This window comes from Pezoporus wallicus, unplaced genomic scaffold, assembly GCF_028554395.1.
Source record: "Pezoporus wallicus isolate ANWC-B61680 ecotype Strahan unplaced genomic scaffold, APGP_CSIRO_Pwel_v1 contig_14789, whole genome shotgun sequence".
Lineage (NCBI taxonomy): Eukaryota > Metazoa > Chordata > Aves > Psittaciformes > Psittacidae > Pezoporus > Pezoporus wallicus.
The window spans coordinates 21,972-36,663 of record NW_026642978.1 but is presented as its reverse complement, the minus strand read 5'-3'; the positions used below and the strand labels follow the sequence as shown (position 1 = coordinate 36,663).

At 43.2% G+C, this 14,692-nt stretch overlaps 1 protein-coding gene across 2 annotated transcripts in view; it reads right to left on the bottom strand.

Moving 5' to 3' along the window:
* Positions 1 to 14,692, bottom strand: part of NLK (nemo like kinase) — a 43,455-nt gene that overhangs the window by 7,165 nt on the left and 21,598 nt on the right. For both annotated transcript variants that reach the window (XM_057396463.1, XM_057396462.1), the window contains 6 exons: positions 11,052 to 11,181; positions 9,584 to 9,639; positions 2,654 to 2,760; positions 2,284 to 2,369; positions 1,425 to 1,634; positions 549 to 650 (listed from right to left, as the gene is read on the bottom strand). In XM_057396463.1, coding sequence (XP_057252446.1) covers positions 549 to 650; positions 1,425 to 1,634; positions 2,284 to 2,369; positions 2,654 to 2,760; positions 9,584 to 9,639; positions 11,052 to 11,181 — 691 coding nt within the window. The remainder of the gene's footprint in view (positions 1 to 548; positions 651 to 1,424; positions 1,635 to 2,283; positions 2,370 to 2,653; positions 2,761 to 9,583; positions 9,640 to 11,051; positions 11,182 to 14,692) is intronic.

The following is a 14,692-nucleotide window of genomic DNA, read 5'->3' as shown; positions in this document are numbered from 1 at the left end:
TAGTGGATCCAAAGTGCCAAGGCAGCAGAACTCCCACAAGTTAATAATAGAGCAGAATATACATTCAGTGCTCATCTCTATGGTAACTACTATTGTGGTGAGTAGACATCTGAGAACTTACTTCAGCATAAAGAGCCAAACTTAACTGCTGGAAAGATCCGATGTCTTCCCATGGACAGGTTATTAATTTGGTTAATTTTTACTATCTAACAGTCATAAAAATGACCAGACTGGATGGACACACTGCTTTATTACTGCCCTATGATTCCATGCACTCCCGCACAAGCATTTCTCCGTATCTATTAATGGTACATTAACTCCTGCCACTGCCACACCACAGCCACCTCTGGTGAACTGAGCCTCGTTTACAGGCAGAGACAGCGCTGAGACTAAATACCCAAAGCATTTATGAACAAGAGAACTTGAGCAAGAGGTGGCACAGTGAGATGATGTCCCAACAGTGCCCTGCACAGAGGAGATCCAGACTGTTGGGGGCTGATGGAAGGACTGCCTTGACCAAGGTGAAGGTCAGGCACCCCCAGCTATACCTGTTTATGAGGACCCCTGAGTATGTGTGCCTTGGCGCCTTCACAAGCCGTCCTCATCGCTTCCAGTGACGGCGTTCCCAGCAGGTCTGTGATCAAATCCAGCTGCAGGTACAGAACACACACATCTGAGACCTCAGGCATACATTATACACATCACCATGATGGCAGGTTCTTCAGTTACCTTGAGTTACATTTAAGGCATGAAAAATGGGCACAAGAAAAAACACCAGAAAGGATTTTCTCAACGAGTTCCTGGAAGTTCCTGTTTCACCTCCCAAGGTAGAAATTGTCCTGGCTCAGCCCCTGCATTTCCCATGTGCTCAGGAAGAGTTTCACCAAGAGGCCTGACTTCACGTCTCTGGGTGCACGTCAGCAGCCATCAAACGTGGGGGTTATAAAGCATTAAAAAACAGATTTTGAATTTCCGGTGTTAGAAAATTATTACAAACCACTCATTCTGCATTCGACTGGCCTCTGCTGGGCACACGCCATGGACCTAGTTCGGGTCAGAAGGAATCTCTGCATCTCCAGTTGTATCTGGACAGAAAACTTGCTACTTTCTCATAAGAGCTGTTACAGAAAGCTTGATCCTGGTTCTATCACCTCTACCTTATCTCACTGAAATGCTACAGCAGCTTTGGAACTGCAGCAGATTACAGGGGATTACAAAAAATTACACATTTCAGGAGCTAATGTGAATAATCACTGCTTTCAGCACTGCCTGAAGCCATCACTTCAGATTTCAGAGCAGCTTGGGGTTTCTCCTGTGTGCAAACCAAGCAACACAAAAGCAAGTTGGAGGTTCAAAGGGCACCAGTGTATCTGATTTCATGAAATGATGCAGTAGAACAACGTTAAAGGGGAATGTGCTTATACCTGCTGGATGGGACTCTGTGCCTGAAACAAGATTCTTCGCCCAAGTAACTCTGCAAAGATGCAGCCTACAGACCAGATGTCAATAGCATTGCTGTAGTGGCGGCTGCCCATCAGGATCTCTGGAGCTCGGTAATACTGGGTGACAACTTCCTGAGTCATGTGTCGAGATTCATCTAACTCTTCCACCCTGGCCAATCCAAAATCACAAATCTAAATTGAGAAGGTAAATAAGAAAATTGAAATAACCAAAACATTTAATGCACTTCAAGTAGGCAACCTTCTGGTAGCGCAGCAGGGAATTCCAAACCAGCATTTAAATAAACCAGTTATCTGCTGCAGCTGCGCAAGCAAAGGCAAAGGGGAATGGCAGGAATTAAGCTACTTTATGCCACATCCACTTAAGCTTTCTACAATTTAAGTTACAGCACGTTTTAGCTGGCATTACAGTATTTATTATCTCGGAGATGAAAAACCTCTGCACTAACATAAACACCCAGACCTTGCCAACCTCTGGGTACAGAGAATTTCATCCCAAACCAGATTTCATTTGCTCACGAGATGCTTCAAATGTTACAGAAAGCTTCAGCCCCTGCTCACTTGGGCTTTGAGAGCTTTTAAGACTTGAACCAGCAGCCTTAAGGGAACAGACCCAAACTATCACAATCAGATGCTGAGCAAAGCATTGCAAACAAAACTGACTATTTTATATATATTCGGCATTCATTTATAGCTTCTAAAGAATATAGGGGATTTTTGTCTTTAAAATGACTTTCAGTGTTCACATTAAATGCTTTTGCTTAAAAATTCACATGGGGTTTCTACTGAGCATATGGACATTTTCAATGAAGTTAAGTAGCACCTTCAGAACACAGTTGCTGTTCACGAGTAGGTTCCCTGGTTTAATGTCTCGATGTAGAATGCCAGCAGAATGGAGATATTTCAGACCTGAAAGAGCACAGGAAATGAAAATAAATACTTTTTTTTCCTTTCAAATGAAGCAGCAGCCTCTTGCTGCTCTGTAAGTTACCCATGGCTATGACAGGAGGCAGCAGTGCTGCAATGTTCTTGTAACTGTTGTAATTAATGCTTGCTACTCATTCATAATGTGAAATAAAAAGAACAGGAAACTTGTTCAAGATGAGGATGTCTTGAGAATTAAGATTAAGAAACAGGAAAACCCCCACCCCAAACTACATCATTTTCATTGAATTGAAAAGAAGAAAAATTACCTCTTAAAATCTGGTAAAGAAAAACTTTGACATGATCCGAGCTGAGTGGCTGAGGAGAGACGATAATCTTATGGAGGTCACTCTGCATCAACTCAGTGACAACGTATCTTCAATTCATTAGTTAAGGCAAAAGCAGGAAGTTCAGCACATAATCCACTGAAACATTCACTCCTACCTCCCAGGGATCTGAGCTCTCTCAGGCCAGAGCTATCGAGTGAACAAGAATAAAGCTTCCTCAGAGGTCAACTCTCAGACTCTTACAAGAATGAAAATGAAAAACGGGTTGGGAAAGCAGAGCTTACTCAGTGAAGCAGCATTTGCATTAAGGTGGTTGCTACAGCGTCATTCCAAAGGCAAATTACAACTCAAAACATTAACTAATAGAATCAATGACATCTTGGATCCTTTAGGGTTTTTTCCTTCAGATCAGTAAGCCATAAATTACAAACAACTGAAGCAGCATCTTCACAGTGGACATCCATCAACATGGCTTAACCCTCCTCAAGCATGATATCCACCACATGCATACAAACCCCAGTGATAAACCCTCTTCTGAGTTATAACAGGAAACTAAAAAACCCCAAACTTCTACCTGGAGGAAAAGCTAAGCCCCATAACCCACTGTTTGATGTACTCATGGATGTGCAGAGCACAGCGATGGTCACAACTACAGGCCGGGACACAGAGTTGTACATGCTGTGGCTGATGCTAAGGTGAGGGTTAAGCAGGGCACTGGAGTCACACCAAGCTCTGCCACGTTCAAACAGACCAAATACAGCAGGGAGGTGGTGCACGCTGCCAAGGTTATGGGAAAGAGCAAGGAGGGAGTGAGAAATAAACCTGCATCTCCAGAGCCCCAGCCTGCTGTCTCCCCTGGTGCTCCAGGTTCATTCTCAGTTCAAGGAGCTGGGTTTGCTTTCACTTTACATCTCCCCATTATCCTGCAGGAGCCTATCAGTTGGTTCAGTGCTCTTTATAACCCCCTACACATCAAGCCTGAAATGCAACAGCAAACCCTGACTTCAGTCGAGATCCTTATCTTGTATAAGATGGCGAGTCAGCTTCGGCTCAAACTTGAACCAGTTCTCACCTTTATCACCAATTGACAACCTAGAGAAAACTCCCATTTTCCTGCATCTCTACCTAAGCAAGGTTCTACTTCCATCTGTTGCTCTGCAAACCCTCTCTGGCCAAATCCCCATCAGCCAAAGTGCTCACCTGCCCCCAGCACACCACACAGAACTTCATTTTGGAAGTTAAATATTGCCAACTTTTTGACCAAACCCAAAGCAAATTAACACTGCAGTCATGAAGAATTCATGAGACAAGAGCCAACCCCGCAGCACCGTAATTTCGAGTCCTCTCATTTTTCTCTTCCTCGTGCAAAGGCCCTCTTAAATATTTATACCAGCCTTTTACGTTCTGGATTTTACCTTGTGGCTGCAACAGATCTTTGTGTTTCACTGTTAATGTCAAATATTAAAAGTAATCCCGAGGCATTACTCTGCACTTTATTCTGATCAGATTTTTGCTGCGCTGTGCCACAAATCCCCCTAAATCTCAATCCCGACATAACGTCTCCCAGATGTCTCAACTAGTTGCCATGCCAACTAAAGCAGCTTAAATTAAATGAGGGCCTGAAATGGCACCTGCACCACTCCAGGTCTGCTGCGCATTAAATAAAGCTCTCTTGACAGGGGCTCCGAGGTGCCATTAACTTGAGCAGCAGCTATCTGATTGTTGTCTCCAGATAATTTAATGAGGGTCTCGAAACAAGAGCAGCAGCAGCACTTGCTTCACGTTCCTGCCTGTTACAAACACGGCAGCTCCTCAAACAGCCCGTCCCGAGCAGGTCAATGACTTTGCTCCGGCCAGGATGAATGTTGAGCAAAACCAAACCCCCCTGGGATTTCAAGCATTCAAACAGGTACCTGCAGTTTTCTTTCTCAAGCAGAGCCATAAAACGTGCTGGCACTGAGGTGGTCACTGGAGCTGGAACACGCAGCTAAGCTGAGCGCTGCGACCAGAGAGAAATTGCTCCTGACAGCAGTAATTAGGTAACTAGCTGTATAAAATTAGAACTACAAATGTTCCAATTTGCTTTGCAATAGTTACCAAGGCAAATGCTGGGCACAAAAGAACTTCCCTTGCTCTGTTCACTGGGAGAGCTGCTGAGCTGGGAAATCTTGCACAGTGGCACACATGTGTGAAAAAGGAATGGAGAACCCTCTGTGATGGGTGTCCCTGTACCCACTTGGGTCCTGCTTCGCTGGCCCTCTGCACACCACAGAACTCATCTCTGTTTTTCTGGGAAGAGGCTGGTGTCCCGTGAACGAGTCCTGGGGCTGGTGGAATGGCTGGATGCTAACGGTGGGGAGGTGTCCTCATGCATGACCCTGCAGGAAACAGGCTTTTTAAAAGCAAAACAAACCTCGTATTTCAGTATTTCTATAAAACAAAGGTGTTTCTCTTATTCTAGTGTACTTTAGTTATACTTGGGGTTACGTTAGGATCACACCAAGCTAAATTTGTGATGCCACCTCTAACTCTCTGCAGACTTCATAGCTTCCTAGTAGAACTATTTCTACAATATCCTTATTTTATATCAATACTGAAAACATGGGAGAAAAAGGACCCGGTGCAACAATTATTAAACAATTAATCAACCTAACGCCTGTCTAAATTATTCCTTACGTTATGTTTATCTGATGTTTAAAATTTGCTGACTTTTCTGTTATAGGCAAAACTACTGATATATTTGCCACCAAGTCACCTCTACTTGTGCTATGCACAAATGGCAATCCATGGCACGTCTCCCAGAGCACAGACAAGCACTGGCAGAAGCTTTTGGAGGGACTTCCAATGCATGGTGGGGAAAACATTCACAGTTCCAGCATTATCCAACCAGCTTCTGCAGAAACTGGACTCAAAGCACCACAACCTTACTGCTGAGTAAAGCAGAACTTTAACCCAAGGCAAAGGAGCCTCGTGTTGCAGGGAACAGCTACTCTGGCACAGTTCATCCGAGCAGACACCAAGGATGCTCGCTCAGACTGTCTGACAATGGCAGCACACACTTGCATTACCTGCACAAAGTACATCAAGCCACTCTGCTCTCATGAGAATCTAGTGAGAATCTAAGTCACAACCCTGCCTGACCCAGCACTACAAACTGTTGTGTTACCAGCTGCAAATCAGCAACCTGCAGCTTTCCACAGAGGGCACTAATCCTCTTAATCCTTGAGGTCCCTGTTTGTGTGCTGGCCCAGAGGAACCTGCTGCGATGACATTTCAGATGAGCACTTAAACAAGGGAACTCTTTCTAAGGGTACTGTGACAGGACAGGAAGCCTGACCCTACCCTCCTTGGTGCCCCAACAGTGTGGGCATTGTCCCTTTTACAGGCTGCTGGAACCAAATCTTACCTTGTCCCTGTCTACCCTCCTGCAGCCTACATATATGAGGGATTTACTCCGTAATCTGTCAGAAAACAGTTCTTTCACCTCTTAATAAGATCAGTGGGAAGGAATTACTGCACACCTTTGCTTCTACGGGTATTTAAATCTTTCCAAGTCAGTATAATGAGGCTGACAAAAGTGATTTCTACCGGGCTGCTTCTAACAGTCACTTTCATGGGAAGAGTTTTCAAAAAGTTACTATAGAAACTTAGGAGAGTTCTTAAAAGAAAATGTCTGCATATCCAGGTGCAGAATTCAGCATTAACATCAACTGCGGGAGATTCTGTAATGGGAAAAGAGAGAGCTATAAACCAGAGAATCACAGAATCATCGAGGCTGGAAAAGACTTTTTAGATCAGAGTGCAACTGTAAACCTATCACTGAAAACCAGTCAGAATTAACAGATAAGGCAGCTGCAATGAAATACTTCTTAGATGCTCTAGCAAAATCGGTGAGTCACTCCACTCTTGACCTCTAGAAGTGATGTGCTTTGAAGCTAGGCCAGTCCACCCAGGGAAGCAGGCACACAACAGAACCAGACATCATCCAATCCAGTGTATGCTTCTCTTCCACCAAGGTAAACTGATGATGATTACTGGGATAAGCCTTGAACTTCACCTTAATAATGAACTTAATGATGAATATAAAAGCCTAAAGTTCACCAACAATCTCTTTTTCAACAACACCCAGAATAATATATGCTCCATTATCTACTCCTTTTTGCACTAGGTGATATTGGCAAAATATCAATACCTGTATAATACGCTGAGTGCTCACAAAGATTTTCAATCTAAAATGCCATTATACATTCAAATTATATCCCAATCTAAGCGTTTGCAAAGAATTTTCACTCTAAAACAGAAATCTCACTGGATTTTAATTCCTTTATTCTAATGAACTTAAGGGTCCTAAGTGCATTTACTGCAATTATTTCAGAAGAAAGGAGAGAGAAGGTTACACAAAGCAAATGGTCTCTGTCACCAATCTGAGAGTCAGGAAATTCAAACAACCTGAAAAATACATCTCTATAAAGCTCAAGTCAGAATGGCTTCAAATCAGTTAACCATGAAGGAAACTAAGCTTTTGGGTTTGTATTCAGAACTTGGCAGTAGCCAAGCTCATAAAAACAAGCTTATCCCATTTAAATATTCTTGATTGTACATTACACAGAAGGAGTAATCCTTAACCTAGATCTGATTTATAACTCATATGACTTGGTATAAAATGAGGCCATTGAACTAGTGTTAATAATCAAAATCCAGTTTTTGAGGACTACTTATATGCTGTTCATAGGCAAGGAAATTCAAAGCAGAATTTAAGAGCTTCATCTCACATTCATACAAAAAAGCTGTGGTTGAGCAATATTTTCAACCAAAGAATGTGGTGATCAATCACGCTGTACTTCAGTTAAACTCCCCAAGTTTAAAATGCACCTACTTTCTTCTCCAGTCCACTCAAGATATTATAAATAAATCAAACCATATTTCACAAAGATCAGCTTAGCTAAAAATAAAGAATGACAATTTCCTCCCCATTAATTGTCTTCTGCAGTGGGTCACACAAAACAGCACAAAGACCCATCAGCACTCAAAACCAACCTGCCAAAGTCAGTTACGCCGATGCACCCAAAGCTCCACTGGAGACTGACACCAACCTAACGGAGTTACCTGTAGGAGCCTGCAGACACCTGTGGGACAGTGCATTCCATTTTAATAAACCTAACTGTTACCATGCACTCAGGTAACAGCAAAAGCTCTCAGGTCCCAATTACAATTACATTAAACCCACATAATCTTAGAAAACAACCCCAAATCCTCCATCAGAACACTTTATGTGTACCCCTGTATATACATGCATACTTTTTCGGATGACCATTGACTGGCAGGTATCTCACTTCAGCTTATGGCAGCCATGTCATAATGCCCTGCCTCATTCACAGACATTCTGGTAACAATTTGGGGTTTGGGAAGCTTTTATTTGCACCATTTGGTTGTGAATTCTCACCTGGAGAGGCTGCGGCTGAAGCTGTGAAAGGAGCAGTGCCCACGACAACACATAACTGAACATGCTTCAAGTGAGCATGAGTCAAGTGCTCACGTCCAACAATTCAGCACTGAGGTTAACTTTCAGTGTTTGCTTGTGGGGTTCTCCACAGAAAGCACAGCAGTCTATTAGCTGCCCTCAGCTGCACAGCAGATCCCTGGACTGAAATGCTAATTTGGTAATGGAAATGTCAATGTGTTGGGATATTTGATTACCTGCTCTCTAAAATACCACTTTTACTGAGGTCTCCAAAGGATATTTTGTTACTAACAGCATGTTTTAAAAATATCTGAGCAGCTTATAAAGCTCTGCAAATAATCTTAACACTGTTTTGGGCAGGAGTCTGGCGAAGAGATTTTTTCCTACGCACATAAGAAACAAAATATAAACAAATAATCTCATTCAGTGCAAATGATGAAGTTAATTCAGATTTTATTAGCTAAAAAAGGTCTCAGAAACGGCTCTTAGCAGGTTGAATTTTTAGAACAGCATAAAGAGGAGAGCAGGCAGTGACATTAATCCAGTCAGGCAACCTTTATCAGGATTCCTGGTGTGTGGCTAGTAAAGTCTCTGCAGAGAACAGAACTACCCCTATTTAAAATACCTTTTTGTTCTAAATCTCATGCTAGTTCTAGATGCTTTCTGCACCATATAAGCCTGTACTTAACTCACTGCAGTAAAGTTCTTGCAATTTAAAAACCAGAACAACCTGCTTTGAGCCACAGAACTTCTCTTCCAGCTGCAGTCAATAAGAACCCACCCTGAATTTTCAGTATTAAAAACTGCTGATATTCCCAACTACAACCCCCAAAATAACCCCAAGTTTAAGAACAGGGATGAAAGAAAGCATGACACTCGCATGTCAAGTTATGTACTAAAATGCAGTCTGGTGATAGAGTCACCCACGGACAGGGTGTACCTTTGCATCACTGACACGTTACACAGCACGTTTATCGGCGTGAAAGCTGTCTTCTTGAGCAAGACAGAGGCTGAACGAGGAAAGCCACAACCCAGCCTCTCTGCAGAAACATCCTGGGGGAGCCGTGGTTTCAGAGCATGTGCCAGTAGCACTCTGAAAACACCAGGAAGTATCTTAAGGTACTAACAACCGAGGAGAAGTTAATGACTGTTTTGGGGGAATCACCATTAGCAGCAGCAGTATCTGTTGGTACGTACCACGGTGTCCTGCCTTTGCTGGCTCTGACATCTTCAAAGCTTCACGTTCAATCCTGCACCATTTCACCTCCAACTTTAGTATCAATTAAGAGCTCTTGACGGTGTAGATTCACTTCTTTAAATAAAACTGTTCAGGTACAGGCTCAGGGGGGTTGTAGTTCTATTTCATAGATTCCACCCACTAGTTGCAGTTCCTAAGCTAATGAAAATTACACCTACCTCAATTAAGATGCTCTATTTTATATTTAGGATACATTTCTTCAAAATAGTCAATGTGTGGAGGCTGGAGTATGTCGAGGGCAGAGAGTACCTAGGAAACACCACACAAGTCAGGACCCATCCCAGTCAAACAAAACCAAATCCTTTCAAAGAGACAGTCAGACTGTACCTTCCTTACAGAGCTTTATTCTATCCCACACAGACAGACCAATATTCTATGTGCCAGAGAGGTGAATTTAATAGCCCAGCAAGTCAGATGTTCTGTACATCCAGGGTATCTCTCCCTCTTTTTTTTTAATTCAAGGAACTTTTCCCAGCTGTCCCAGTACTACCTTAAAGCATTCATTTGTCTACCCAATACAAACCGGTTTACTTCAAAGTATACACAACTATAAAATATTTGAAAGAAGTAATTCTAGCAAAAAAATGCAAAAGCAAAAGACATCACACTTCGTGCCTTTCATCTTACTTAAGAGTCCTGCTTCCACATGGGAATTACAGAACCAAAGTTGTTCACGTTCTGAATGAGAAGCTCAGCTCTTTGTGCAAAGCAGAAAGGTAGAAAAGCAGCAGCTCAGAATTTACATCCTCTCACAGGAAAAAATACTACCTTGGTGTTGTCTTTTAGATCCTGTCCTAGGAAGACCTATGACATTCAAGTGAAGTACACACACGTCAGTGGTTATCAGGCTCAACCTCTGACTGCTTACAGAGATGCTTTTATTTGATTTTATATCCCTCAGTAAAACCCTCTCCAGAACGAAAACCCTGGTGAGGAGCAGTTTAAGGTACCAGTTCAAGAGAAATCTTGTCCCAGCATCCAAGGACTGGTGACAGTGGTGGTGGTGGGACTCTGCAGCCTGGTACAAGCTGGCAAGGCAGTCCAGCTCTTTTGCACCCACTGACACCAGCACTGAACCCAGTGCTAAACCACAAATAAAATCTTTCTTGGAATACAATACCCTCAAGATAAAACAAGGTAAAATTTAAAACAGGAGAAATAACAGATCTGTGCCTCCTGACCCCATTCTGCTGGGAGCAGATAGCACTCCCAACACACTCATTAATGCTCATCAATGGGGGGGTTACCACATCCATAGCTGCATTCTTCCCACTCCGCTAGAATGAAGAAAGCAGATAGAAAAGCCAGGGAGAGGAAGATGGAGCAAGAAATAGCTTGGAAACGAAAGCATCTCCAGCTGGCACAGCTTTGTGCAGACTGACATTTATCTAAAGCCTAAAATAAGATTAGGTAGAAGTGTCTTGTCTATTTGCAAACATTTTGGAAGGGTAATTATGAATATCCCTACATTCTTCATAATTCCATTTTTGATAGTGTTTGCAGTGATAACACCTGAGTTCCAAGAAGTGTGATAACCGTAAAATTAGAGAGCTTTTAAAGCATTTTACATGTCCTATAACTTAAGAGACTTCTGTTACAGATGGCTCCATTCTACAATCAGGCTTTATCAAAGACTTCAGAATTACTTTGATTTTACTTACATTGTCATGCTTAAAAAAACACAACATCTTCAACTCCCGGAAGACCCTTTTACAGGAGACCAAATTTTGGAAGACGTTGGGCATCTTTTTGAGTGCAACTCTCTTTCCATCGCGTGGATCTGTTACTGACCTAAAGAACAGAAGATTCAGAACATCACACACTGCTGTCAGACAATTCTTCCAAATCAGAAAAGACTATTTTAGAGTTCTTATCATTCTCAGTTGGACGGTGAGTCAAAACAATGCGAAGACACTTCTAGGGACAAAAGCAAAGAGCAAAGGGCATTATGCACACCCTCAGAGCCCGTGTTGAACGCAGTGTGATCCTTCTTCATTAGGAGCACGTACACACAAACCCAGTCAAGTCTGCTGGCTGTGAAGTGGCTGGCGATGTCCATCAGTGCACAGACTGCCTGCCACGCTGCAGCTCCAAGTCAGATTAGCACCTTGAGACAAGGAGCGATCTCCTTCACCTCCCAAAACCACCTTATTAAGAGTAAACCATTTGCTCAGTTACAGAGATTTGATTTGTCAGACCTACTGCTGCCTTCTTCCTCTCCTAAGAGGGCAAAAACTGTACTAATCCCATCCTGACAGAACACTGGCAATGTATGACTATTACTTGATCTACCACTAAATCACTTCACATCTGGACAAGCAACAGCACACAGCAGCTAAGTTTCCTCAAATGTAATCCAGGCATGATAACCTGTAGTTCTCTCACAGAGCTTATGGGCTACAAGTACAGTAGTTCAGAAACTATCAGGTGCTTTGCACATGGCAAGTATTTTAATTTAAAGTAATTAGATTCTGAAAATAGAATTTTATAATGAGAACCATAAAAGTAGAGCAAGGAGATTACGGTGCCTCAATTCCCAATCACAGTTTTTAGGGTGAGGCTTCTAAGACCTCACCACAGAGCAGGGTTTCTAGCTCTCCACTTGTCAGGAAGCCATTTTTTCCTGCATGTTTTTATCGGGATGATCAAAATAACTTTCTTTGCAGTGCAATGCCATAGCCAGGTAAGAATCCACATCCAGCTATGTAGCCTGAGGACTACATCTGTCCTTAAAAAGCTGCTGGCTCTTCTATCGTGCAACTCCCCTGCAAATCACATGGAAGGTTCTTCTTCTGTCTGAACACAACCTGAACAGGTCTTCTAATTCACAACACGCTTCCTACTTTCGCCAGGAACTCTGCCTCTTGCCTTTAGCCTAAATTGGAAAAAAATGGAATGAAAACTGGAAGCACTGCAGCAAATCCCCTGCTAGTGCAACTCAGCACTCACCACGGGCCAGGCTGAAGCATCCTCTCTCACCCTACAGGAACTCCGTTCAGAGATGAGGGTCACCTCAATGCATATGCCTGCAGAACAAGGTACTACTCCTCAGGAGCAGGCACGCTTCAGGCTGGCCCGTGGCTGGGGGATTACAGCAGGGACAGGTTCTGGATGGCACACAGCAGGGCCCGTACCGGGCGGTGCTCAGTCACAGGATTTGATCCCGGCATGAGCTGAGCTCCCGTTGCTCACAAGGTCAAGCACCACTGATCGGCTAATTAGAGGTGTTCTTGCTTTGTGAGACAGCAGCTCTGGCCCCTGCCCAGCCTGGGAAAGGAAGCCACAAACCTCCAACCTGTAAAAGCAAGCCTAAAAACTGCCGCTTCCTGGGAATCACACAGCTATGTTCCCGCTACTAAAACAAAGTTGTGACGCTTTAGTCATTAAACCCTCAGCAGTTACACTGCAGATGCTACTGGATCACTTGTTTTCCCCTTTGGAATTGACACTATCGCAGGTTAAGAGGCACACAACATCCCAGATTCAGCTTTGAGCTTTTAGGTGGTTTTGACAGGAAAATTCCATCAACAGGTCAGATGTGCAGTACAATTCACAAACCTGCATGGAACATACAGGGAACTGAAAAAGCACAGGAACAGCATGCAGTAATCAGTAAGGCCAAGTTTCCACTCAGCAGTTTCATTTCTGATCCAGCCTGGCGAATCCTCTGTTCGGTACCCAAGGATTTGGACACCAGCTCTCCTCCCCACACCAAACATCTCAGAGGCTGCGTGCTTCAGTAGCTGCAGCACAGCCTTGGGAATCTGCACTTGAAACATTTTGGAGCTATTTTTAATAACCACCTTTTAAGCATATTTTCATTTAGAAACGTCCTGCCTATTTCCAGGTCTCGTAAGTATAAATATTACTGCAGTAACTGTCAAGGAAAACACTCTAATACCTGTTATTAGCTGCAACCACAACACACAGGGTTTCAAAGTTTGCAGGGTGTCTTGGTAATGTTTTGGGGTAAAGCTCACATTTCTTGTTATTATTCATGCCAGGCACAGCCCTGCCTGTAGCTGGTAACAATATAACCCTAATGACTGCGAGTGCAAGGGCACTAATTTCACGCCAGGGTGAGTTTGCTCTCTCCTAACTCAGGGTAGCAGCTGCTGGGGCTCAGCACAAGCAGTGCCACAGAGCAGATTCAGCCCTTTGCTGCTGAGAGGCTTCCTGGGTTGAGCATCCCAGGATCTGCAGCACAGGGGCTGTCCCATCCCTATGGGCTAATGAGCAGCTCTGAGGGCAGCTTCCCATCCCCACTGCAAACCGCCCTGTTCAAACGTCCATCTTCATGACTGTTACCTGTCAAACTAAACCTCACGTCAATTATTCAGGTACAGCACCCTTTTAATGCATGTACTGAGCAAACATCTGGGTTTTACAGTTACGTATCTGTTCACATAGTTCTAATAAAATGAAATTTAAAGTAAATACAGCACACATTTTCAACCTTAGTCTAAAACTCAAACTTTTAAAAGCTCTAACCTACACTCACGTATACTCTTAGGTAGTGCCATTATCTCCATATCGTTACCATTAGACTTCAAAAGGTGTCTTTTTTACTGACTTGTGGATTAAAATGCTCACTTCCAATTCTTCCTACAAGCTGTGCTACCAGCACCAATGGAGAGGATACAGGTCAAGACTGTGAAGGTAACATAAAATGTGAACCCAAGACACAAGTTCAGAGGAAGTCACCTGTGAAGCTGGAACAGACAAATGAAAACAGGAATGTCTGGAGTTCACTGTAAAAACACATCTAAAATAGGATTTTGGATGGATTTGAAACACTTGCTTTCATACCCAGGAATACTATGCTAAGTCAGAACCCAATCAGGCAACTGATACAGGCCAACACCAGTGCCCTGTTAATTCCATTAATTCCTACACTTCTCCTGTGGATGGAGCTGTCCCACAGCCTCAGTAGCGAGAGGGAAAGATTTGATAAAAGGGTTGGTCTTTAATCAACCACCACAGAACTCTGATTTATTCTGACAGCTACCACAGATTTATTGATGCTCATTTTTACTCGTTGTGGGACTCATTTTAAAAAAGAGCTAAATCAGAGCTGTCCAGGCTCATCTCAGCTGTGTAAGCAAGGCTGGTGTGTCAGCTCTCTGCGTTCTCAAATGCTTCCATGCATTAAGAACTGATTCAGGTGAACGGTCTTTTCCTAGTGCTCCTGCTGATGTCCCTGGTCAAGGAATGAGTTAAGTGAGGTTGCTGTGGCATTTAATATGCATTTAAGGCCAGTTCCTTTTTTCTTTTAAATAACTCACTTCTACAAACAAGTAAT